The sequence below is a fragment of the Bos grunniens genome, chromosome 11, assembly GCF_055505025.1.
Source record: "Bos grunniens cultivar Pamir isolate PY7600 chromosome 11, Bosgru_T2T1.0, whole genome shotgun sequence".
In the NCBI taxonomy this organism is placed as follows: Eukaryota; Metazoa; Chordata; class Mammalia; order Artiodactyla; family Bovidae; genus Bos; species Bos grunniens.
Window position 1 is genome coordinate 12,881,088 of NC_141175.1, and position 27,707 is coordinate 12,908,794.

The 27,707-nt window shown below is 36.0% G+C and overlaps 1 protein-coding gene across 24 annotated transcripts in view; it reads left to right on the plus strand.

Annotated features, from left to right (window-relative positions):
* DENND1A (DENN domain containing 1A) overlaps nt 1–27,707 on the plus strand; it is a 533,371-nt gene that overhangs the window by 136,913 nt on the left and 368,751 nt on the right. For 13 of the 24 annotated variants that reach the window (XM_086325286.1, XM_086325292.1, XM_086325285.1 and 10 more), the window contains one exon: nt 7,921–7,964. The exons of the other annotated variants lie outside the window; for them this stretch is intronic. In XM_086325286.1, the coding sequence (XP_086181412.1) occupies nt 7,921–7,964 (44 nt within the window). The remainder of the gene's footprint in view (nt 1–7,920; nt 7,965–27,707) is intronic. 24 annotated transcript variants of the gene reach the window in all.

Genomic DNA, 27,707 nt, shown 5'->3' on the forward strand with positions numbered 1-27,707 from the left:
CAGTGTATCTTTAGTAAGCCTGTGGCATTCAAAGGCTTCTTTTCAATTAGATGTTTTGAAATTGGCCTTTTATCCATTTGGAGAGACAGGGTATTTAATGAATTTATTATATTCTATTTATTTTATTATGCCAAAATATCTGTTGGGTATATATAATCTGTAAGACATTTTGTAGGAGACAAAGCTAAGTAAAACATGGGCCCTGGACTCACAAATACTTATTCATTCTCGCCTAGGCTGTTCAGAAGGGGCCTGTGGTGGTATGAGGTGAACCCTGGTGTAGCCTTGGACTCTACACATGACTCTGCCGCTTCTTCCCTGAAGTTTTTTCTGTCCTGGCCAGGACTAGGCTCAGTGCCCCTGTGCTAATCACTATGATAGCATTTACCAGGCCTTGCAAGGATTGCTGGTTTAATTCTTTGTATTCTGCATTAAACTGTAAACTCAGGGAGAGCAAAGACTATGTCTTATTGATCAATGGGGCCGATCACATTAGAGGATTTGCACCGTGTATAAATACTAATTTTCTAACTTTGAATGAGTGATAACTTACTGCCTTTTTAACTATGATAAAATTGTGATAGTCCCAATATCATAGCTTTGTCATGAGGATAAAATTAGACATTTTATGTAAAATGCCTGTTATAGTGCTTGGAACATGGTGTGAAAGTCGCTCAGTCGTGTCCGACTCTTTGTGATCCCATGGATACAGTCCATGGGATTCTCCAGGCCAGAACGCTGGTGTGGGTAGCCTTTTCCTTCTCCAGGGGATCTTCCCAACCCAGGGACCGAACCCAGGTCTCCTGCATTGCACACGCATGTTCTTTACCAGCTGAGCCGTAAGTGAAGTCATGTGCAATTCCCCAGTAGAAGTAGAGAGACTGTCTTTCGTATCAAGGTAAACAGTGAGGTGTGAGGGCTCTTGGAACTAACACGCTGTGGTTTTTCTTTAGCTGAGTTTTTGCCAGAAAAGAAGAGGTAACTTTTTTCTTGTTGGATTCAGGGATTGTCCAAGGGCAGGAGAACTCCCCTCCTGTTCACTGGGTTTTATTTAGTTGTACTGGATCTTTCTTCTCCTCTTCCTCATGCTTATTCTAATTCTTTTACACTTTCCACTTTTGATCAAGGGCTTCCGAGGTGGCACTAGTGGTGAAAAACAAAACAAAACAAAAAACCTGCTAGTGGTAAAGTCTCCTGCCAGTGCAGGGGACTTAGGAGACAAGGGTTTGATCCTGGGGCTGGGCTGAGTGCATAGTGGGTACTCAGTCAGTAGTTGTATTTGAGTAGATAATTAAGTTATCTCTTTTCACCAAATTGGACAAATGTAATGTTTCTATTAATGAAGACCATATGCAGTGATCCCACTTTGGTAGTACATAAAAGGCACAGCTGTCCTTTAGGTTACATCTGAAGTAATTATTCACATTGGAATAAAAATCTGATATTTGTGGTAATCTTTAAAAAGGTGGGGTAAAACTAATCTTAACTCCTAGAGAAATTAAATGGAAGCCTGAGATTATAACCATTAAAAACCTTCTTCAATATTTATCAGTCTGATAGATTTTTACAGATTAGTTCTAAACTTTGAACCGGTGTAAGAAACCCTAAATACTTAAATAATAGTGAAAGTTGAAAACCAGGATATTCAGTAGGGAACAAGGTAAGTGTAAGTGAATGTGTTCTTTTGACTTTTTTCATTCTTTCCAGCATACCATCTCTTTTCTGTTTTAAATTTCCCTTTGGAATTTGACTTAGGCTTGATTTTTGGGTTTACACAGCAGAAATTTGGTTAATGATCAGATTTGTATTCCTGTAGTGAAATTGGTTTATGAGAAATATTTCAAATTATCAGTAAGTAGTGGTATTTGCTGGTCAAAATCTATCAGCATTCTCTAGAAAGAGATGAAACTCTCTTATTTTACTGCATAATGTCAATGGACTCATTATTTGTAGGACAGCTGATGCAGTTAGTACTTGTTGATTCACTTAATTGGTAACTGTACTACATTCATAACTCCGACAACTGAAAACAATAGGTCAGTGTCTGTTGTTTATTCATAAATAGTCACATCGAAGCAGGATATGTCTGAAAGGCAAAATATGGTTAGTTTGAGGAGAAATCTGGCACGTGAATGGTTCCATTGCTTAACATACTGAGGTGGGTTGTGCTCTCCTTTACTGAATAACGCTATTTGGATTTTCATTATAGGTGTAGATGGTAAACCGCTCCTGTTTATTAGGCTGGTTGCTGTGAATTAGTATTTGAATGTATTTTAAATGCTATTGTTGAGGGGAAAGTCTAGAATAGAAATATGGTTAAAAATTGGTGATGACTCAAAGTTTTTATGTCTTAACAGTTTTCATGTTTTGGAGCAAAAAGGTAATACCTAGAATAGATTTTTAAAGTAAGAAATTCCATTGGTGTATGAAGGCTGAATGTTCATTTAAAGTACTTTGAAATGATTTTTAAAAAAATCAGTGAATTATTCTCCATTGTAATTTCAGAATAAAATCTGCATTTTGGAATCAATAATTTTTAAAATAGGTAGTTTATTTTATTTTTATTATTAATTTTTTTTAATTGTAGTTACAGTTGCCTCACATAGTTGAGTCAGTTTCTGCTATACAGCAAATATCCCCTCTTTTAAGCCACCTCAAAGTACCAAGTTGTCCTATACAGTAATTTTTAATTAATAATTTTTAGAAGAAAAGACAATATAAATCATTTGGTTTCATTATCATGGAAAAGGAAAATGTGTCTTTTTTTAACTGTGAAACTTTTCTTTCAAAAATGTATTTTTTAAATAAGTGAATTTTAAGTCATAAATGAAATAATTTTCTAGAATGATTGCATTTAGTTAAAATGCTAAACTAATGATTCAGTTATTTTATAAAATAAAGTAGGTGAAGCTTTTTGTAGCTAAACCAGATTTAACAGGCAGTGTCCTTGAAGCTCTTTATTAGTTTAGTGCAGTCCAGTTTGCAGTTCTCCTGTCAAGAAACTTTAATTCTACATGATGCGAAAAATTAACTTCTCTTCTTGAAGATTAAAAGACAGTTTAAGTGTGTTGAGGAAGATTGAGTTTGTCCTCAAAATGTACACCTTTGCAGACTATTTTCTGAGGGTCTATATTTTTAGTATATAAAAATGGAAAGTGTCATTAGGGAAGGAGCAGTGTAATGGACTATTATTCACTTGCAGCATATTCTCATCTTCTCATCTGGAAAATTAAATCTGATTACAGCTGGGATTAACATTTATGGTTTTAGGGGAAAGGAAGATAGTATCTTAAACTCCATGAAATTGAACAATGAGATTATATCGTTATAGCTCATTTTAAAGTCTCACTTTAACAGGGCATATTTTTATTGTTGTAAGCTTAAATGTATTCACTATTTGTCTCTTATTGACTGAAATATCCTAGAGATAATGGTTGGAATTTAGTAGATGTTAAATATAACATTTTCTGCCTTGATATCTAGCATGTTAAAAGTGAAAGCAGTGTAGATTTCCATGTTAATGGCTATATTTGCAGTTTCTTTTAAATTTCCTAAAAGAGCTCCAGTTGTAGAAGATTGTAACATTTGATTACTGTGCAGTTGCTACACCTTTCACAGAAAATGGAATCAGTGTATTTTTCAATAATCAGTTAAAGTGTCATGCCTTGACCCTTGAAATGGAGTCAGTCATTGGTGTGGCAAAGGAAAACAGGAGAATAATTTGGTAAGCTATGTGTTTGTGTGTATGTACACTTTTTAGTTACCAGTTTACAAATGGACCCTCATACATAAGCACGGTACTTCTATGAATTATTTTGCATTTCTGTCGTAAAAGATCTGTCTGCCACGTTTTCTAGAAACTTTAAGCCTAAGGCAGCACTCAAGGTTTTGGAGCCTGTGTAAAATAATTTATAGTGCCTTTCCAGTAAGTCTTGCCCAAAGTCTTATTCTATTAATTAAACATCCTGTGGCAATCTGGTATATCTTAAAGATTTAATAGTACGTTACAGTAAAAAGGCTATTGAGATAGAAGAAAATTAGCTTTTCTTTAAAAAAAAAAAAAAAAAGCATTTCTTCTGAGAGCAGTTTTTTTGTTTTTGTTTTGCTGCGAAGACATAGGCTATTAAGCATAGTCATGTCACATCTACTCCTGAATGAGACTATGCTCTTGGGAGTCCTATACTGTAAACTGTCTGCTTTAAATATGGAAATGCTTTTGTGACCTCCAGTGGAAGTGGCATACATGTGTCAGTGTGGGGTCAGTGTCTTGCATGGTCACAGTGCTGAGAAAAGGTGGTGTCTCATCAGATTGACATAATGCAAAATCTTGTTCTAGAGCCAGCTATCTCTTTTTAGCCTTATGTGGTTAAGTCATGTATGGACTCTTCCATACCATACATCTTGTTAGCAAGGTATTTTAAATACTTTTCAACAAAAGGATTGTGTTTTCCTGGGAGATGTTGAAGTTGATTTTTAATTTTTTAAATAATTTGTTAAATCTGGAGAAATTTGCTGAGAAAGAAGGGTGTAGTGCATTACTATATTAAGTTCTTAATTTTCTATCAGAGGGACAATTCTTAAAGAAAGCTTGACATATGCTGATAACTATTCTTACTACCAATGCCTAAACAAATTGTTAATTTTTCCTTTTTTCCTTGGTAGTACTCTCATCTTCAGATTTTTGCGTTGGAAGTTAGCTGTTTGGTGACACTGCATTTGGCAGTGAGGGTATGAATGTGAGAAGAAATTTTGGAGCATTAGCAATTATAGCATTGGATGGTGGGTAAAGAAATAGATACATAAATATTAGACTGATGCACAGTTTTCCAGTGTATGTTATTTTCCATATAAAGATATAGAACATGTCATAAAATGTTCCCAGACCATTTAAAACTCAAAGAAATGCAGCTGATGCAATGAAATACATAGAGTACTTGTAAAAGCATACAGACACGCAAGTGGATTGCTGCCAGACAGAAAATTTAAAGGCGGTTTGCTGAACTGCAGGGTGCTAGGTTTTGTACATGTGCCATGCTGAAACTGTTAGTAAGGCGGGTGTTGTGTTGCTTGAGAAAAGCAGATTGTATTTGGACCTTTTTAACTCAGATGTTTCCAATGTCGATATTTTGGTGACATTAAGGCATTGCAATTGACTCAGTGTGAAAAATGATTTCAACCCCCTGTGCAAAATAGACATTTAAAGAAAGTTCATACAATTTTTTTTTTTTTTTTTTTTAGTTTTTGTGTTAATTTTTATAAAATGGCTTTCATAGTTTTATTAACTGTCAGACTGGATCTTTGAGCTAATTGAATGGAACTTTATAAGTTGGGCTTTAGTTTTAAAAGGCATTGCCTTTTTTTTGTTTTTAATGTTGCTGTTGAGAGTGTTAAAGACCTATGAAGTTTTTTTTGTAAATCTCAGGGTCTTACAGAAAGGGAATCAAAAGCTTTATGCTTGAGTCATTGTAAATAATAATCCATGTATTATGTTGGAACATAATTGTGTTAAAATCTGGGAGTCCCACTCTAGGGTTAGTCTCAGGACAGTTGAAGGAATTTAGTTGATGGAGGTACTTAGTTGATGCTGCCTATCATTGAGGCAGTGTTTAGAATAATCTGGTTTGAATGGCCCCCATCTTGGAGTTCCATGGTCATTTTTACTTTCACTGTATTAAAACAAGTTGATCTTTTTCATCTATTTTCCTTCTCTTTTTACAAGTCTATATGAATAAAATGCATTTAAAAAATCACAAAATTATTAATGTAGTTTATTGTTAACATGGTTGGCTTAGTTGGTTAAAGAGATTTAAAGACCTTCCTTTTCCTACTTATAAGCAAACATTTTTAAAATTGAAGAATATACTACAAATTTTGGTTTCTGATATTCATCCTCTCAGAAAATGGTGATAAAAAGTAGTTTTTTACTTTATTCCCTCTTTATTTCCATTGATATTTTTGTGGTTCCCAAGAAGCAAACTATTGCATAAAAGAGGACTTGATATTAAAGATTTATATGTGAGTCATTTTTGTATGAAGTTTTCTTGTTGAAGAGCTAACTGTTCACCACATGACAACTGGAAGAAAAAGAATAAGCCTTAGATTATTTTGTGGCTTTTCCAGCCTCTGTATTACTGTGTCCATCAGTGACTTAGAGCTGCATTTTCACGGGGAGTGTGGGGGGTGGGTCTCAGTAGCAGATTTTAAATCCTAAAATACCAGTTATTTTTCTGGACAGAGTCATTTATGTATATTTTAGGAATTAGAGCCTTCTTTTTGGATCTTCTACTCCACCCCCACAGCACATTTTAGGGGTTTGCTGGGCTTGTGGCTGTCTCTCTGCATCCTGCTGGCAAGTCCCCATTCCCCCCTCCCCCATCCCCACCCCCGCCCCATACCTAGTGCTTTTCATGCCACAAGATTGTGCCTTCTGGCCTCCTGTCACAACATCCACAATCCTTGTGTGTTTTCAGCAGCTACTTCCTCTGACTTACCAGAGCAGCCCTGCAAGGTACTGCAATGAGGATTACTCTAGAATTCTACTAGTACTGGTCTAGACATATCATTGGTGTCTTCCAAGTATTTGCAGATGAGGGTAAAGAAATTTGTCCCTAGTTTTAAAGTCAATCAGAAGACACTTTAAGAGCCAAAGTAGTGTACAGGTAGTTTCAACTTTTCTGCACCACCTGTTTTGGGAAGTTATGCTTTTTGTGTGACCTTTTGAATATTCCTTTTGTTATTAGTCTTGAGTGTTGAAAAATGACATCCATTGACTTGAAAACTAGCATTTCTAAGATTTAAATGTAGTTTGTGAATAGGCCCATAATTTCCCCCCCTTTTTGATTTTTTAATTGTAGAACAATTAATTGCATTTTTATCTTGTGACATGGAGGACTTTGACTTTTACATAGATTCACTTTTATGGAGAAGTAAATTGATATTTTAGAAGATAGATATGACAACTGAGTAGTATATACTATGGGGACTGTGGTTGGGGACCTTCAAATATTGTGGTTTTATGAAAGCATTTTGCATTGATACATAATTTCTCAAATAGATACTATTCTGATCACTCTTCTTAATGTGTCTCTGAGGAACCAGATCTCTCTTTTTAGAAAAGACTGAATGTTTCCCTAATCAATAGCAAATGGAGTGCTAATAGCTTTTAATTAGTACACTTCTATATTGATTTAGAGATGATGGCATCGGGTTATCCTGCAATTATGTTGAAGAATCAAGTGACCACTTTCCTGATTCCATTTTAAACAGATTGGTCATGAAAAATATCTTCACCTATGTATTTTTATAGTTTCTGAGCAAGTCTAATCTCATATGATATTTTGTTAATACTGACAAGCTAAAAGTGTATTGTTTTCTTTTGAAAAATTTCATCTATTTTCAAGAGAGCATAAATATTTTGGGAAGAATTTATTCTATTTTTTAAAACAGGAAATTTTGCATTTCTTCCTTGAAAGAATTCTTATCTGATTCTTGCCTTCAACCTGACTTCTCCCCGACCCCAGCCCCCGACCCCACCCCTACCCGAACATACCAAGCCCACATCTGTAACTGTGAAAGGATACTTCTGATAAGAGAAGAAAAGTCAAGCAGATTTAAGACTCACTTTCTCTGGAAAAATGTATTGAGGGCAGTTTGCAGCTGGCAAGATTTTTGCATTAGGTAATAGTCTAAAGTTAACAGTAGCATGGGGTCTTTACAATTTTTCTTTTTTGTATTTCTGGAGGAGGGTAGTGGGAGTGCCTTGCTGAGTCCTTCCTTGTGCTCATCAGTGTAGCAGCCTCAGCTGCCCCCCTTGGATCCCCTGCCAGGGCTGCTATCATCTTCTGATCAAATATTAATGTGTGATCCTCTGCTTGCTCACTAATCCAAAGCCAATTAATATTATCTGTCAATTATTTACAGATCCTGAGGTGCAGAGGCAATTCCCGGAGGACTACAGTGACCAGGTTCGGAATGCGTAATTAATTTTTTACATGACAAAATTTATTTCAGAGTTGTTCAACATATTATTACTGTTCTTTTTACTGAAAGAGATAAATGAATTTTTAGAAGGAAGGGAAACAGTAATTATGAACCTAAGACAAAAAGTAAAACATACTGAAGTAGGATTGAAAATATTGGTGCTAGATTTGGGGTGTTACCTTCAGGGGAAACATGCACAAAAAGTAAGGAAGAAAACCTATCACAAATTTTACTTTTCACTTTGAGGTATGCTACAGCCTGCAGTTCATTAGCAAATCCTTTTTGGATTGCCTGTGAACTTTTTTTTTTTTTAATTCTATTTAAGCAGTCAGGAACCAGTATAACAAAAAGGTAGGGAGGATGGAAGCTTATAACATTTCCTAAAATTGGAAATGAATAATGAAACTGTGTCATGGTAGTACTTAAAGGACAAGATAGATACACATGCAAGAATGGTCTTTAGGGTGAGGGTGGTTTTAATGATGGTAGTGAAAGTTGTTTGGCGAGTTGGTCTTGCCATTGTGCCATCTTGAATTTCTTGCATTCTGCAAGCATGGAATGGAGTAGAAAGAACTATTTTACTCACAAAATACTGCTAAAGTTCTGAAGCTGCTCTACTCTTTATAATTAAATCCAGGTTATACATTCTGGATTTCAGTTTCTATCTTGAGAAATATTAGAAATGTTTTGTACCTTTTTGGGGTATACCAGCTTTTTGGGGTATATTATGTTAGTATACCAAACATGCATTTTGGTATACTTATTTTTAAAAGGTTTTGAAATAAAAGCATCCTTGATTACATAATAAACTTTAGAAAGCATTTTACATGTGGTATATTGTACAAAATAGAAACATTTTTCTGAAGTGCCTCCATTTAATTTTGTGTATTAAAAAATGTCCTTAGATGAGGATAAGTACGATGGAATATAAGTATCCAGTACAGTAAGTACTACCACCTTTGCAGTGTGGCCTGTTGTATATAGGGCAAGGCATCTCATACATTTTTAGGAATATAACTGGATAATCAGGATAATAAGATGCTTTGTCATGAGATGGATTGTACAAGAACCTAAGAAAACTGGTATAGTTTTTTTTTGCATATGACCTCAAGACTTTAAAATGAAATTTAACAAAAATAGTCATTTTCTCACTCTACCCTGGCTTCATCTTCCAACAGGAAAGTTAAATTTTTATCTTACCTTAAGTTGGTATGGAATTGAACCCTTTGGATTTAATTTACACAATCCAAAGATTATAGGATCTTATAAAGATTTTTTTCTTTAGACGATGTTTAAAGGGTGGAACATCTTAAAGCTTTGTTTAGAATAGACTTGCTGCCATAGTTCTTACCCCTGGAGGAGGAAATGGCAACTCACTCCAGTATTCTTGCCTGGAAAATTCCATGGACAGAGGAGCGTGGCAGGCTGTACTCCATGGGGTCGCAGAGTTGGACATAACTGAGTGACTAAGCACACATGCACGTAGTTCTTAAGAAAATCATTCTTTTAAAATGTTGTGGTCTAGGTAGATTACCTTTTTGGTCCCATGATCTGAATTACCCAATGAGAAAAAATTATGTAGGAGAAAACTTAACATAGTTGACACCTGGGTTTGTTCCTTTCAACATAGTTTCTTGCTGTATCTGAAATTTATGAGCACCATGATCTTTTTTTTGGGAGGGGGGTAACTTAAAAAAAAAAATTGCATGGTAATATGTTCATGAGCAAAAAGCAATTTAGGAAATAAAGCAAAAATAAAAGAATGAAAAGAAAAAAAATACAAGTCATCGAAATTTTACTACTCAAGAGATAACTACTGTGATAATTTGGTGTTTATTTTTTCATGTTCTTTAAATGTATGTATGTGTTTATGTTTGGGTAGAGTATGTATATATACAGGTGCTCCATACATACACATGAAAAATGAAATAGAAATAAAGAGAAATACAGATTTTCATTGACTTTGTCATTGCGTATAGTGCCCCGTTTACTGATTAAGTATTGTTGTGTTGTTAACTTAGTTCTCTTTGCTTTAGTTAATAAATAGTCTTATAAGTATTTTATGTATTGAAGTTGGAATAATTCAAAATTATAATAGGAATCTAAATAACTTTTAGCTATTTTAAAGTTCTCTTAGGATAGGCATTTGTTTAGATCAGTGACTTAGTTTGGAGATTTGGAGGATGATACTCATAGGCTGGATGTAGACTTATAAATGTATGCATGTCACTACCTTACTTGGTATCTCTTCCAATTTGACACAGTGTTTCCCCAAGAAATTTGAGAGTTGACCTAGTAGTAAAGGAATTGAGACCTGAGTTTTTATTTATGTTTTTATAATTTGGATTCTAATATTAAATGTTTTTTCTTCTTAGCATTTGTTGGATTAAGCCAAATTATCTTTTCCCTTGGTGTGCCATTATAAAGGAATTCTTAGAAATCTATTACATATAAGCCTTAAATGCTGAATATGTACTTAATCTAGACAATATTTCTAGTATTAACACATTTGTGATGTAACCCATAAGGAATATTTGAGATAATTCACCACAAAGTATAGCAGTTATTACTATACACACACACAACCCCCCCGCCGCCCAGTTTTTTCCCCATTCGCTTAAACTACTAGTGCTTGTTTTTACATATAGTGTATTTCCCATGTACCAGCACACTTGATCAGAGACGCTTGCTGCTGCTAGATGTTTTATTCTGTGTGTTCTTTGTACCTTACAGTAAAAGAATCTGTCACAAATTATTGTGGCTCACTGCTTTAGAAACTGAGAAAAAAGGGAGGTTAGATTGACATCTGTGACTGAATAATGATGACCAGCCTTTTGGCTCTCCTTGAGCCACAAAGCTAGCACTGCCTTTAGAGTGGAAAAAGAAGTAAGAAGAAAGGGGAGGGATAAAAGAGAGTTACAAATCTGTGGTCCCGGAGATGTATTACTGTTGGGCCAGTTGTCTGCGTGGTATGATAATCCATTTTGATCTTCTCTGTCTTAATTGTCTGCTAAAGACAAATGGGCAGTAAAAGTTCATCAGTTTCATCTTTTTTGCTTCTCGTTTAGAAGCAGAATAAATGATCCATCACTACAGAAGTAGCCTTTCTTTCTGACACGGAAGTAATGCAGACCCAACACGTTTTATTAAAATGTTTTCCCCTCATTATTTCAGTCCTCTCAGCTCTGATAGATCTTACTGTTTCATAAAAAATGTAATCTGAAATGTAAATAAGGGTCTTGATACAGAAGGAAGTAGTAATGAGCAGCCTGAGCCACATTTTAGGACTCTTGATGGTAATTACTGACAAAGTGATTTCTCTGTGCCCCCCCCTTTTTTTTTCTTTCTTAAGTTGTCTGTGACACCCTCAGACTGCAATGACATCTATGGTTTAAAACCATTAAATCAGTGTAGCACTCAATATTTCATTTAAAATCTGCTAGACTTACTGTCTTAAAACCTGAAAGTACAGGCTTTGTTAATTCCTGAAAGATATGCAATGCCTATGTATTTTGAAAGAGAAAAACAAACAACAACAAAGGCAAAAGCAGGGTCTTTTCAGAGTTCATATTACTTATTCATCTGCTTTGTTTAATGCTTAGCTAGTTTAAATACTAAAACATCAACATTGGTAGGATCCTGAATTGGAATGGATCCTGCATTAAAAAAAAAACAAAACAAAACCAAAAACCTGTTAACAACACACTTGTGAAATTTAAAAAGTTATATCTCTCTTAAGTGTAATCTGAATTAATCTAATTTTTTTTTAAGGTTAAGGTTACTAAATTACAGATACAATTTTTGAGTTACTTTGGTTTTGGGAACTTAAACCAAATTCTTTTCATTCTCTTACTATAAGTTTAGATAATGTAGCTCTTAGTAAACCTGTCTAATAGAAAATTTTTGTTAAAAAAGAGCATAATCATAATATGTTTCATTTCTAGAAATCGTTTCTCAAAGCTATCAACATGTCAATCTAGCATTAAAAATAAGAAAGAAAACCACGAATATCTTTCCCTGCTAGAACTAGCCTTGTAATTAACTAAGTGGATTTATAATTATTCTATGATGTTTACTGTATTCATTCATAATTATGGAAATAATTGGTAAAACTTTATTCATTGTGTTTAGTGTAGTTTTAATGAATACTAATTGAACTGAAGGAGAAGATAGTTAAATTTACATGTTAGCAAATTATAGTCACCCCTCTCGTCTAAATCCCATCTTTGGCTTTAAAACTTGATTTTTCAGATTAAAAAATGAGCCTTTAGTAATTATAACATGTAGTATGAGATAATTTAGAATAAAGATATAGTAACCTATCACAGAGAAGATTTCCATAAGTAGCTTTGTAATGTGTCAAGTATAATAGGCATTACACCTACAGTTTAAAAATGCATTAGTTTTGATGTGATTTACTTCTTGTGCTAAAACATGAAGACTTAATCATTTGTTCTCACAATTGCACTTTTTCATAGCCTGTTTGTTCTGAGAGTGGTGGTTAGAGTTGAATGTGCTGGAAGTTGATTCTCCCCTGCGCTCATCTATATTTTGATGAAATATAGCAAATGTCTTAGAGCTCTTTAGCTAGAGGTCTGAACATACCTACCCGTCCCTGTATTTGTAGATCGCTTTTCAGAGTTGCAGGTAATTTTTCTTTCCACTGGCACTGAAACAGAGGTTATAATAAAACCAACAATCTTTATGCATTTATAGAATCTATAAAAATTTTATGGAAATCTTTATATAGAAACTAACAGTGTTTCTTGTATAAGCTCCATAAGCAATGTAGAAACATGGTACATTGGGAAAAATAAAAAGGTACCCTTTCTTTTATGGTTTTATATGGTCTGTGTGATTTTAAAATTTCACTATAGGCAGTTAAGCAAATTGTAAAAACATACATCACCTATATACTAAAAAGGAACAAAAATATGTTGCATAACTTAGGCTAATTGTGATGGAAATTGGCATTTCTGAGTTGCATGTAATTGCTTAAATATGGAGTTTTCATCTGTTCATGGTTCTTCAGGTATGCTCTAAAAAAAAAAAATTAAGCTCAGTTATTCACAGTATATACGTAGATTGAAAGATTCTGATTTGAAAGGCAACAGAGATAATATTTAACCAAGACTCCCTACTTATGTGTTGGCGATTGCCTCCTCCTTTTAGTGACCAGCTGTGTACGGAAACTTCCAAGTTATTTTCTTCAAAATCTTGAGCCAGAGGTTGGACATTTCTATTCAAAACTTGTTCCTACCCCGGTTAATTGAAAGAATACTCTCTAATAAAGCTACAGATATAATGCACAGCTCCTACATTTTTTCTTACTGTGAAAGGAAGCCTCATTGCACCAATATTGTATAATATGACACACATGTACAATATTTACACAAAATGGAAAACAAGTGATAAAATTTGATTCTCCTATTGTTTAACTGTTGAGCAGAGAAACATAAGCAGCAGTGTACCTGGTTTGTATAAAGTGTGACATTGATTCCACAAAGATTCCACTGGTCTTTCTATAGTGATTTGTCAAAGTCATAGAATCCACCAGTTGGAACTGAGACTTTGGGTTTGTGGTTTTTTGGGCCTTGCATTCACCAAGCTCACAAAGAATGGAATTGGACCTGGGTGTTTCCCATCCTGTTGGAAACTTTTGAGCTTTCTTTCCCTCCTCTTTTTCTCCAAAATTAGGTCTTCCAGCCCACTCATACAGTTCATTCAGATTTGATCCACTTTAAATGGTAAAGTCAAGTTGGTCCTGGAAACTTTCAATGACACTATATGCCATGGAACAGAATTTGTCAATTGATTTGAATATTATCCAAGGGATTTACTTACATAAAATTTCAAGAGGCCACCCTTTAAAATGATTCCAAAATCTGGCTTTAAAAATGCTAACTTACAAGTAGCTACATTTTCTGGGTTCCCCACCCTCCATGTCTGTTTTTGGTGGCAGAAACTGTGTTGGAGACTAGATTTGATTTTGTGCATTAATTGAGTGAGAGATTAATAAGTACAGTGACTGCAGAATATGATCTGGACACCGTACCAGGTAAAGAGGAAGGAAGAAATAGAAGATTTCATCTCCCCCAAAGATAATACATGTTCAGAGTGTTTTGATAGGTTTAGAACAATGGCATGGCCAGAAATTGGGAATACTACTTTGAAAACTAGAAGCTTTGGGTAGTGATACCACCGTGTAATCATAGTTCTGCAGTTTCCTGTTCTTTGTATTGTGAAGCCATAGAAGTTAGTAAAGTTAATAAGAGTGGTACAGAGAAACTCAAGTGGAAGGTCTTGCAGCTGCCTTTAAAGAAGATCATCTTTTAGGTCTATTTTAGATGTGTGCTTTTCTAAAAGTCACTGTTGATTCATGGATTTTTTTTCAAACCCTCTTACTCAAAAAGGTCAATTTCCATATTTCTTAATAGCTTGTCAGTCTGCAATTGTAGGTAGAATTGTAATTTTCTCATCCACAGATAGAAGCTCTTAATTTCTTCAGACCCTAAAACCTAGGAAGTAATTGTTTAGCATAATGGCAACAAAGCACCAGGCTGAAGCAGCTTTCTTCAAGTAGGGCAGTCTTTACTATTATCAAATGTAGCTATTTTGAGGGACACATTACAGATTCAAAAAAAAAAATCTATTGATAAGATTTCAGGTGTATAAATGCATCCCAAATTAAGTGCCTGCTTCTTTGTATATGTTTGAAAGTTTCCCATTCTTATTTAAATATTTTACAAGTTATAGGCTCATGGATGGGAAAAAGTAATCCTAAAAAATAATCTGTCACAGGTTGCCTCTTATTTCTCCCTGTACTGTTACAAGTCACATTTATTACCTTGATTGAAAACTTTTAGTGTTTGCTGAAGAAAAACCACTTTGTATATAATGGGTGCTATTCTTGTCATATGTGTATCTTTTATTCCCCACCCTCCCACCCCATTTCCAGAAAAGGGTGAATTTAAGAATGGGGTGGGGTTGGATTGGCTTATCTTAATGAAGCTGTATTTCAAAACCTTAAACATTTAGCCAAATTCAGTTGAAAAATTGATACATTTTCTGATTTAAGACTCTTTTGAGTTGAAGATTTTGTCCCAATTTGGTCATTCCCCAGCTGTTACAGTTATATAGAAAGAACTCATTAGAAAGACAAATTCTTTTTGAGCTGTTCTTTCTGAAGTCATGCCAGGCTATGTTGTACTATGTTGTACTACCTCTTACTTGAACCTGACCCTAGGAAATGAAATTACATAATGCTTACTTATTCCTATTAGAAGTATTCTCCTGGTTTTATTCTGGCTCCCAAAAAGCTCTGGCATATTTTAGACATTTCTGAATAGTATTAGAGTCTTAATTTCTGGTGAGGTATTCAGTTCTGATAACTAAGTGAATTATGCTTGCTTTTGGGAGCTGTAGTCTGAGTCTTAACTTTAGCCTTACTTAATCAGTCCTTGTTGCTCATTTGGATGTACCTGCAAGCCTGCATCAAGCCCTGTTTATTATCCCTCTAAATTGCTCTCTAGTCTGTCCTGTTCTGCTGTTTCTCTCCTCATTCACACTCATCTTCTTTCCTGTGGAGTCTTTCTGATGACCTACAACCCAATGACCTTGTAATCACTACCTTCTATAAGATGTCCAGAAATATCTTTGTAAAACCTAAATCAAGTCACACCAATTCTCTTAACATCAAAACTCCTGATGGTTCCCTGGTGCCTTCAAGATCTACTTCAAATTTCTTAACTTGGATTTAAGGCCCATCACCTTGCCCCAACCTCCAGCCTGGTTTCCTACCACTTCCCTTTATAACCAGACATAGATAGAATGTTTCACTATTTCCCAGCATGGTTAGCTCTCTCCCACCTCTATATTTTTGTGCAAGATATTTTTATGGTTGAAATGCCTTTCTCACTTCCCTCCCATCCAACATACTTCTTTTCAACATTAAATGCCCAGTTTATTGTCATTTCCTCTGTAAAACTTGCCCTGACTTAGTCTCTCTATCCTCAGCACTTGAGCACTTGGTGCATTGATTCCTTTATTGTATTGTTTGAGTGAGTGAAAGTCATTCAGTTGTGTCCGACTCTTTGCGATCCCTGGACTATAGTCCATGGAATTCTCCAGGCCAGAATACTGGAGTAGGTAGCCTTTCCCTTCTCCAGGGGATCTTCCCAATCAAGGGATCGAACCCAGGTCTCCCACATTGCAGGTGGATTCTTTACCAGCTGAGCCACAATGGAAGCCCAAGAATACTGGAGTGGGTACCCTATACTTTCTCCAGGGGATCTTCCTGACCCAGGAATCAAACCAGGGTCTCCTGCATTGCAGGTGGGTTCTTTAGAAACTGAGCTGTCAGGGAAGCCCAATAAATAATTGTATTATTTATTTACTGTGAACTCTTCAAATATAGGAATGACCATAGTCGATATTACTGGCTCTTCTTAGCAGTTAGGATAAATTAGGGGCCAGTGAATAATTGTGAATATGAAGTATATTAATACACAGACATAATTGCTAAGGAGTTCAGATTCCAGAAAGGATAGCACAAAACTTTTGGAGACAGCTCTGTCATTTACTGGAATTTACATCTTTGGGGTTTCATTTTCTCACCTGTGATCTAGAGATAATTATAGTAAAGGCATCTTGGGATTCTTGTGAGGTTTAAAGTGATTTGAGATGTGTAGAGTGCTCAGAATAATACCTGACATTTAGCAATAGCCAATTATTATAGAGTGCCTACTTTTTCTAGGGAATAGATGCAAGGTAACAGGGTAACCTGGTTTTGGTGCCTTTGTTTTGTCAGGTATTGCCTGGTGGGCTGCAGTCCAGGGGGTGGCGAAGAGTCAGACACGACTGAGCGACTTCACTTTCACTTTTCCCTTTCATGTATTGGAGAAGGAAATGGCAACCCATTCCAGTGTTCTTGCCTGGAGAATCCCAGGGACGGGGGAGCCTGGTGGGTTGCCGTCTATGGGGTCGCACAGAGTCGGACACGACTGAAGCGACTTAACAGCAGCAGCAGGGTTATGTGTCATAACATTGCTTTGAGAATTTCAGACTGATCCTAGGAAGAATTCTGAAAAATCTTTTCTTTCTAAGTACACACTGTTCTAGAGCAAAATTTAGAGAGGTCAGAAAAGTAAGAGAGAGCACTTTGTCAAGTAAAGATGAAGAGATAAGACCTGAAACAAGTCCTGAAATTTAATGTTCATTGGAGGGACTGATATTGAAGCTGAAACTCCAATACTTTGGCCACCTGAGGCAGAGAGCTGACTTATTTTAAAAGACCCTGATGCTGGGAAAGATTGAGGGCGGGAGGAGAAGGGGATGACAGAGAATGAGATGGTTGGATGGCATCACCAACACAATGGACATGGGTTTGGGTGGGCTCCGGGAGTTGGTGATGGACAGGAAGGCCTGGCATACTGTGGTTCATGGGGTCGCAAAGATTGGGACATGACTGAGCAACTGAACTGAACTGAAGATGTACAGAAAATATGGAAACTCTTTAAATGGTAATAAAAGGATTTTAAATAATTACTTTTATTTATTTCTGCTGTGAAATCTGTATATGGAGACTTTCCGTTTTTAAAACCTCAAATTCAGGTTTTAAAACTGTCCCACTGTCCTTGTAAATTAGCCTTTTTAGTTGCAGGTAGTACTTTGTATTATTTGTGTTTACTTTCATTCAAAAAATACTTCTGTGCAGTGGAGTTAATATTCCTCTGCTGCTAAGTCACGGCAGTCGTGTCCGACTCTGTGCAACCCCATAGACGGCAGCCCAACAGGCTCCTCCGTCCCTGGGATTCTCCAGGCAAGAATACTGGAGTGGGTTGCCATTTCCTTCTTCTACCATAATTTCAGACTTTGGTCAGTTTCAGATTTCAAATGTGATACAACATGAAGCCCAGGCTGTGAACTAGTTTGTGTGTACACATATGTGTGTGTATGTATATCTATATCTACCTATATAGCAGAGTTGGTAGGTAGAAATGGAAAAGATAATTAACATTGTTTTTTTAAAAAAATGAATTTACCAAAAATCATGTACTGTCATATCAACCTTGTGAAATATGTAATACTGTTTCACATTGCCTTTATCCCAGGAATATTTTTCTATAATATTTCATATGTATATTATATTTATATAATATTCTAAGTATTATTAACTATTTGACATTTATATAATATTTTAAATACCTAGTCTGCTTGTTTAGTAAATGCTGACCCACCTCTCAAAAGTCAGCTGAAATATGACCACCTCTGAGGAATCTTTGACTTCCCCTGGGTGGACTTGATAGTGCCTGCCTTCTTCTTGACCATACTTCTGTCAGAAAACTTAAAACAGTTTATTGCACATGCTTGTTTACGTATCCTTCTTCTCTCCCAGGCAGAAAGTCAGGGATACTTGCCTGCTACATGTCTCATCTGTAGGACCTGGTACTGTACATGGATGTTAATAGGCAAATATTTGATTTATAATAATAAACAACCAAATAATGTTCACACTATGATCTTTGGGCTCAGAATTTGAACAAAGTAGGAGCATTGGAGAAGGAAATGGCAACCCACTCCAGTGCTTTTGCCTGGAGAATCCCAGGGACAAGGGGGCCTGGTGGGCTGCCGTCTATGGGGTCGCACAGAGTCAGACATGACTGAAGTGACTTAGCAGCAGCAGCAGGACAAACCAAAACACACACTTATTAAATCTCACCTTGCCTAACAGAGGAATTTAAGATTCTTATATTTGAATATATTTCAAACATGTTGCCTTGTTTTAGAAGTATCAACAGTGGTTGTTAAGAACATTATTTTTATCAGAGAATTCTTCCAACTTGCCAAATGTTTATCATTCCTAGAGATCTAAAATCCTGGTAAATTGAGAAATATTTTGAATTTTAAAAATGTATCTGTTATAACAAATATATATAATGACAGCCAAGATACTTTTCATTATTCACTTACTTTTTAACAAACTTCATCCCCCATAAAAACTTTTAAGTTAGGGTATGTTTGATTCAAAGAAAAGTAAAAGGCAAGTATCCCCATGTTATATGAGATTTGACTTTGGAAATGTTACTTTGAGCAAAGGCTTTACTTTTTCAGCATCATTTTTTTTTTCCATCTGTAAAACAAAATTCTTATTTTGTAGAATTTGTAGGAGAATGAGGCATGATATGTACACAACACTTGAATAAGTCTAGTTTTTTAATAAGAAATGTTTTCTAATGTAGCATGAGGAAAATGAAGTAAAGAGAAGACTGCTGTTTCTGTGTAATTGTTGATGTCTGGTATTGCATTAAGTCCTAGAATGTAGTTAAATCCAATAATATGGATAAAGAGCCTTGAGTCAAGTGATAAAGACTGTTCTAATACCACTCCCCAGCTTCCCATTATAAGGCAGTAGTACCCTTCAGATAAGCCATTGTTTTCCCTTTCTCAAAGGTTAACGACCATAGCATCCAATCCAGGACACTTGTGAGTGTACAAGGGGGCACCATGATAACATAGCGATAATGAGCATAACTAAAAGAAGTCAGTCCTGAATATTCATTGGAAGGACTGATGTTGAAGCTGAAACTCCAATACTTTGGCCACCTGATGCGAAGAACTGACTCATTAAAAAGACCCTGATGCTGGGAAAGATTGAAGGCAGGAGGAGAAGTGGATGACAGAGGATGAGATGGTTGGATGGCATCACCAACTCGATGGACATGAGTTTGAGTAAACTCTGGGAGTTGGTGATGGACAGGGAGGCGTGGCATGCTGCGGTCCATGGGGTCGCAAAGAGTTGGACACGACTGAGTGACCAACTGAATGAGCATAACCAGGGTAAGCTGGGCGAGCTTGCACATAAAGTTACCATAACCTACGGCTTTTGACACAACAACAAAAGTCTTTTACTCCACTGCTGCAGTTTGAAAATTAGATGGGAGGAGCTTGAGCTCCCAGGAGAGATGTGGTTGGGTTTGAATCTTAGCTTTTCCATCACTGTCTGTTTCCAGGTAGGCAAATTTCTTTGCTATTCTACCAGAAAATAAATTTACCTGACTTTCAAGGCTCAGTTCATGTGTAAGCGGGTAAGTGGTAATGTCAATATCAGATTACTCGTAGGATCACTGTGTATATGTAAAGCTTCTAGCACAAGACACGACACACATCGGCGGCTTTGTCAGTCTCCTTCCACTTGTTGCTTAACCTCCTCCAGAGGGCAGATGACCATTGGTATATGGAAAACAAAATACAGGCTGAAACAGAAGAACTTAGATAAGTCAATTAGGTACTTTAAATTATATACATAGTTCTTAGGTTTAAGTCATCAATGGTAAACCTTTGACAGGAATGACTACTGTTACATTTTATATAGATTTAATAGTTTTCTGTATTCTTTTCATTTTCTGTATTAAGAATAAATATTGATTCTCTGATAAACTCAGTTCTTCTTTGTCCATTTGGTCTCACTGCTTTCCTGTGAAGCTTAAACAAGAAGACATGTAGACTGTTAGGTTCTGAAGGGAGATTTAAGCTGATCCTATTCAAATCTGGTACAGTTGCTATGTTGCTCTCTTCCACCACAACCCCTCTCTCAGCTGCCAGGGTTATTATTGAGGCCCCTCTTCCATCTCAGAGGTCTGACAGGCACCCAGTTGTGTGTCTTTCCCCTCCTGTGGAAATGGAGGGTCTTGAGATTATGGATAGTCTTATGATAGGCATGATGGCAATAGGATTGGCATGGGAACTCAGGAGACTCAGGGAGCTCACTGAGAAGAGCTTCTGAATCCCCTGGGAATCTAGAAGACTTGGGAGTAGACAGAAAGGTTAGGAAGTGACATGCAAGTGGGTTGCAGAAGATTCAAACCTTCCTAGTGACTTCCAGTGCCCAAGAATCAAGTCCAGATTCCCGGACATGCCCTCTAATGCCCTGCATGATTTGGTCTCTGCCACTCTCTCCCTTACCTCCTCTGTTCCATCATGCCATGCTTATTTTATTTCTTTGAATATGGCAAGGGCTCTTACTCGTGCTGTTGTTTATTTTTGCTGTTATTTATTTTCCTCTCCCTGTCCTTCTTGCAATCTTTGTGTGGTAAACACCTCAGTTTAGTTTAGCTGCTCAGTCGTGTCTGACTCTTTGTGACCCCAAGGACTAAAGCATGCCAGGCTTCCCTGTCCATCACCAAGTCCTAGAGTTTACTCAAACTCATGTCCATTGTGTTGGTAATGCCATCCAACCATCTCATCCTCTGTCGTCCCCTTCACCTCCCGCCTTCAATCTTTCCTAGCATCAGGGTCTTTTCCAGTAAGTCGGTTCTTTGCATCAGGTGGCCAAAGTATTGGAGTTTCAGCTTCAGCATCAGTCCTTCCAATGAATATTCAGGACTGATTTCCTTTAGGATTGACAGGTTTGATCTCCTTGCAGTGCAAGGGACTCTCAAGAGTCTTCTCCAGCAGCACAGTTCAAAAGCATTGATTCTTTGGTGCTCAGCTTTCTTTATAGTTCAGCTCTCACATCCATACATGACTACTGGAAAAACCATAACTTTAACTAGATGGACCTTTGTTGGTAATGTCTCTGCTTTTTCATATGCTGTCTAGCTTTTCTAAACATCTGCTCATTCCTCAAGTCTCAGCTCAAAATGTTGCCTTTTGAGATGTCTTTCTTGACCCTTTCATCTAAATTCAAGCCCCTGTCATTTTGTCTTAGAAGCTGTGAAAGGACTGAAGAGAGTGTGCTGTCACAATTTGAATAGTGTATTAGCATATTCCTTTGCATAACATCTGTCTTTCCAACTAGATTGAAAACTCCATGCAGACAGGATCAGTAGCACGTTGTCTGGTACTAAATTATCTTACTTAGGGAAACATACCAGTTTTCTTATCTAGAGATGACTTTGAAATATTCTTGATTTCTGGGACTCTTGTTCTTTTTCTTGTTAGTTGACACTTGGGAAGGCTTCTTCAGAGTTATTTTGAAATTCAACAACCACAGCAAGTATTTGAATCAAAGTCACATGAATGGATCATCTGTACCCCAAGTACTTAAATTCTTTCTTGTTCTCATGGCGTGAAAGGGATTAGCAGACAGCAGTGTACTAGGACCTAGATGATGCACCTGAATTTTCAACATGTTGAGCTTGAAGTACCTATGGTACATGGGGAAGAAGTGTTCAAAAGAAAGCTGGAATGGGCATCTGGAGTGGAGAGGTAGTTTAGAAATGATTTGAGCTTGAGTTATTTACACAGTGATGGTAAAGTAGACTATATTAATGGAGGAGGATACAGAGAGAGAAGGAAGATAAATTCCTAGGAAACCGATATAAGGGGAAAGGAGTTGGAGAGCGGAGTAGAAATTGAGAAGTGAGAGAGTCAAGAAGAGGCTCTTCTGTTTTCTACATCCAGTAGCACGTTGGGTGTACATATAACATGTGTTTGAGTGAGTGGCCTAGAGAGCACCAGAAAAAGCTTTTTTCTCTTTTAATATTGCTTTCTAAAATATTTTAAACTATGGAATCACATTACTGTACTGCAGAAATTGACACTGTAAATCAACTATACTTAAGTAAAATTATTTTTAAAAGTATTATAAACTAAATAACTCTCAAATTGAAGAGCTCTTAAGAATCCAGAGAGCATGAATCCATTTTTCTGTCAAGAAGACTCCTGTACCTTAATTGTAGTGACAAACTGTTAATATAAGAAGAAATTGTTTCTCTGAAGAGTCCATGCCACGAAACAGTTGTAAATTCCTAGTGGTGGAAATATGTTTTCTTTTTAATTCTTTGTACTTCTTTGTATTTTAAATCATTTTTCCAAAAGAGAGCATGTTTGTATGCAGTAGACATTTGGCCATTTAGCAATAATCACGTGTGAATTGTTGGATCACCAGACAACTAACATGATTGGGACCATCATTTTACTTTTCAGGAATTTCTACATTTGAGTTTTGGAGTGTTGGTGAGTTTGTTTTGGTAATACTTGACCAATACTTTGGTCAAGACCAGGTTTCTTGACACACTAGATCAGAGGTTAGGGCTTTGTGACTTTTGAGCTAAGATGATTTTTACTTTTTTTGAAGAGTCGGTGAAGAGGGGAACCCAGAAAAATCTGTGACAGGGACTATAAGTGGCCCACAAAGCCTAAAATATTTACTACTAGACCCTTTAGAGAAGAAGTTTGGTGTGCCCTTCTTTAGTTGGTAGTTGTACGTGAAATAACCCAAAACTTTCTTTAGAAAACTTCAAGTGATGACTGCAGTTTCAGAATTTCTTACGTGTCTTAAGTCTTTTAAATAGTGACTTAACTGTAAAGTTATGAAAGCACGTTTTCATTGATGATATGTGAATTTGCTTGAAGATTGCCTTGTGTGACTTGACAGTATGGTCAGAAGCCTTTTGTATTGTATGCTTCATCACATAATAGTTCTGGAAAATGTTTAAACCTATTTCAGTTGTGTTTAGGTTATCCCAGGCAGCCTCAGGTAAACATCAATGTGTTGGAGCAAGATATGTAACATGAAATAAAACATATATGGGAATTGAATTATTTTCTTTATAGTTTTCTGGTGCTCTGAAGAGACATTTTCTAGTTGCAAAAGAGTAAAATCTTTTGAGTGTTAGATTTTAGAAAACTATTTGAATTGTATACTTTTTATATCAATAGTGTTTCATATCACTTGCCTTCTGTCTTTGTAATGAGCTGTCATCGATCTGTTCTGCTCTGAGTATAAATTTCCCCAGTTCTTGAATCCTCCTGATATCATTCCATCAGAATTTGCAAGTTGTGGAAAATAAAAGTTGATTGTGAAACAGTTCTGTAATTGAAGATGATGGTGTACTGAGGCCCTGTCTAATCAATTGCTAAATAATTCTCTCTCAAAAGTGGATATGATATTTACATTTTGATTTTCATATTCTACTCACAGTGTTGGTTGACAGTGTCTGACATCCCCTGCCACTGGATAAATAAAGCCTATTATTTCCTTTTCAACATTTTAAGTGATTACTCTCATACAAGAGCTAAGAAGCAGAAGGTTAGGTATATTATCAAACTATGATCCTGTCTACTTGAAGGAGCTGGGAACCTTGATTAATATGCCTTGTTAACTGATGATTTCAGTTCCATACTGGTAGTGCTAGAATAATTTGTATAAACCAAGCAGTACAGATTCCTTATTTTAGCACTAAAACTTACAAAGGCTTCTTTTAGCAGCCTTTAATTTTGTACTTATGTATGTGACATAGCCTGTGGCTGTGATAGCTACTGTGAATCTCCAGTTGTTTGGGGATGAAAGGAGGAGGCAGCTGGAAACTCGGTAGCTACATCTAGCTGTCTACCTAGAGAAGGCCTTGATTTCAAGTTTATCTAAACAAGCTCGACTAATCCCAACTATCTAGGGGGATCCACTGTCAAAACAAGCAGCGTGGCCCTGAGGCAAACACAGCTATACAGAAATGAAGGCTGGGGCTTCCAATACTCCGATGACTGCATACTGGAGGCTTTTTTCCCCCCTGAAAGAGGGTAGGAGAAGTAGAATTTGCATAATGCCTTTTCATTGGAAACTTTTGGAAAGCTGACAGACCTCCAGCTTATAGATCTGTAGCCACAATACATAGTCTATAGGAGAATCCTTGAATGACCTAACCATATTGAAAGAAAATATAAAAGCGTCCAAGTATAGCCAAGTGAGAGGAAAAGAGGCTGATGCATTGTCTAACATCTGCTGTACTTCTCGTTAGTTTTGTTCTTTGCTATTCTGTGTGGACTTTGGAGAAGCCTAAGACAGCCTAACATGAATCCTATAATCTTCCTTCTGAATATTTATGTAGCGTGCCAGCTTCTAAGCTGTCCTTTGCGTTTTCCTACTTCCCCCTCATTTTCATGCTCTCAAATGAGGCCAACATTTCAAAAGCTAAATAAATGTTTGTGAATGTTTATAAAAGATTTGCATAAATTTGTCCTTGTCTGACAAAGATCACTTTTTTCTTATGCCAGTTCTGAAAAATTTTTTTTAAGGTTTTGGTGCTTGTCTTGACAACAAAGTCCTGCATCCCAGAACAATGATTGCTGATTAAGTGGGTATGCAATTGTGACTGAATAGGCTTTCAAGATACTGGGTAAAAAGGCCTATCATCTGAAGGCTGAATTATAGAATTTAGAAAATGTTATCAGAAGTACACATTTAAATTTTTTTTTTTGCTACCATATCATTAGGCTAGACAAAGAGTTCTTACAAGTTAAAAGAAAAGTATAACCACCCATGGTTTTAAAAATTCTCCTGTATAAATTTTAATAATTAGAATGTTTAACTCAGAATATCACTTTTCTTTCCTATGGTTGAATGTATTTAAAAATAACTGTTAGGCCTTTAGGCACTTTTGGGGAACTGTAAGGCTACCAGTTGTATGTGTTAATGTGGTCATCAGAATGGTGATCAGAAGAAATATACTAGGCAGTCCTTTAAGATACCTGAATGCACAATCATACCTTGGAAAAACCTAAACTACGTGAAATATGTGCTAGGGCTTAATTATAGGACACACACACACAGAGCCCAGACACTTGTGCCGCCAGTGTGTTTGCTGAATTCATTTATCTTTTAAAATTAGAATGGATTTTATGGGGTGGCAGGGGATGTTGTGGGTAGAGGTGCTAATTTAGTTCAGAGATATTCGAAGATTGGCAGGAGAGAGAGGTAACAGCCAGTTCTGTTAGTCCTTTGGTTGTATTGGTTTAGAGGTTTAAGTTGTCATTAAGGCACAAACTAGAGCCACTTCTCTGACACAGTTTTTATCACATCTGCTAGGCTTGTGTCCCCAGAGGAGACGTGGAGAGCAGTGAATTCAGCATGGGCCCATTATCGACTGCTTTTTCTCGTGTTGTAAAAGGAGTGAGACCTCAGGGAGGCTTGGAGCCTCCTCCCGTGTAATGTCCAAGTCAGATTTGAAGGGCTGGTGGCAGGAAAGCTTTGGCCTTGGGGTGTGAATTCTAAGAAACAGAGGCACAATTAAGTTTAAAAAATTCAAGGACTTTGAGCTTGATAATGAAAGATTTTTTTCCTAGACTAATGTGAATAGAAAAGTTGCCCATCTGTGCACATTTTAGTGAGCATTTAAAATATTTAAAATCCGACAGTTTTTAATATGCTTACAAAATAGTATTTCTATTAGTAGTTTTTTTTTTTTTTTTTTTTTTTTGAGTAGTATCTTCCTGAGGGCAAGTTGCTTCAGTAAAATGATATTTGCACTTTCACTATTGGGACTTTCTTCCTTTGGTAACTTCTGATTTATGTCCCCCACCAAAGTTCCCCCCAACCTTGCCCTTGCATTTTCCCCCAACCTTTCTTTCTTTTAGATAAATTGATAACATAAATGTTCAGACAATAGGATTTGAAAGGTTTAGGGTAATTAACAAAGCAAAATATTGTAGAGTAATACTGTTAAGTGTAAGGAATTGTATTACTGATACCTCTGAATGCTAATTGTGGAGATTCTAACCAAATCATTTGTTTGTTTTGGAAGTATTTGAAACAGTGTAAAAAAGATTATTAAACATTGACCTTGTAAATATAGCTCTCTCATTTTCAAACCTTTTGCTGTAAGGTTTAAAGTTAATAAAATTAAATCTGAGAATATAGGATGTTACATAATATTGTAATTAGGGGACAACTTTGTTTTAAGTAATATTTAAAGAAAGGGAAAGATACAAAAGGATAAAGCGATTGTGTAGAATTTAAAATTTTTTTATAAGAGTCAGTATTTTTACTTTGGACTTAAAAGGTCACGAAGATTTAGATTTAGAATTAGTTCTAGAGGTGGCTCTTCTGTTGTAAGCTTTCCACTGATGTACTTAATGTCCTTGATAATTTAGATATAAAGTGTATATGATACATGATATAGAAAATGGTGAATTTCTATATATTATTATAGTTAAATTACCATATTAACTATGCATATTAGATATTACACAAGTTAGCTTAGTGATAACATATGTATGGCTCAAAATTAACTAAAGTTTATAAAAAGTGAGCTGGGAATAAGTATTGCAGTAACCAAAGAAAAGAAGCAGACTCTGTATGTAGCATTTGAGCAGCGTTGTTAGAAATTTGACCCGGCTTTTATGTTTGGGTGTTGAAAGGCCTTTCTGTAAAATCCCTTATTCAAAGCTTTTTCTCACTGAAAAAAAAAAAATACAAAAATTTGGTTGTAACTGTAGTATGGATCTTGGGTTTAATTTGACATTTCTAGTGAAGGAGAAAAATTGTATTTCCTGTTTTCATATTTAGGAAATTTCTGATCAACCTCGTTAAACTTAGTGCTAATTAAGCTTCTAAGACCTTACCATTCTGTTTTACTCTTCTTAATCATAAGCATTAAAACCTCTGTTAGCTTTTACTTGTAGTCCCTGGTTTTAACTTGAAATGGCTTAAAGTAGAAATTTTGTTAGCTTTTTTATATGTTTGGATTTTGTGTGTGTTCTGTTTTTAACTTTCAACTTGAGTTTTAAGATCATCAATCAAAGACTTTTCTTTCAAGTCAGTTGCACTGATCTCAATTGCAGGACTTAGAGGGTCAGCATTTCCCTCATGCTATTAAAAAAAAAATTAAACATAGAAACAGTATTTTAGAAATAAGAGTATTTAGAAACAGTGAAACAGTATTTGGGCTCCACTGATCTACATCTACATTTTGAAATGAACAAATAAATTAGCTTTCCACCGATGTACT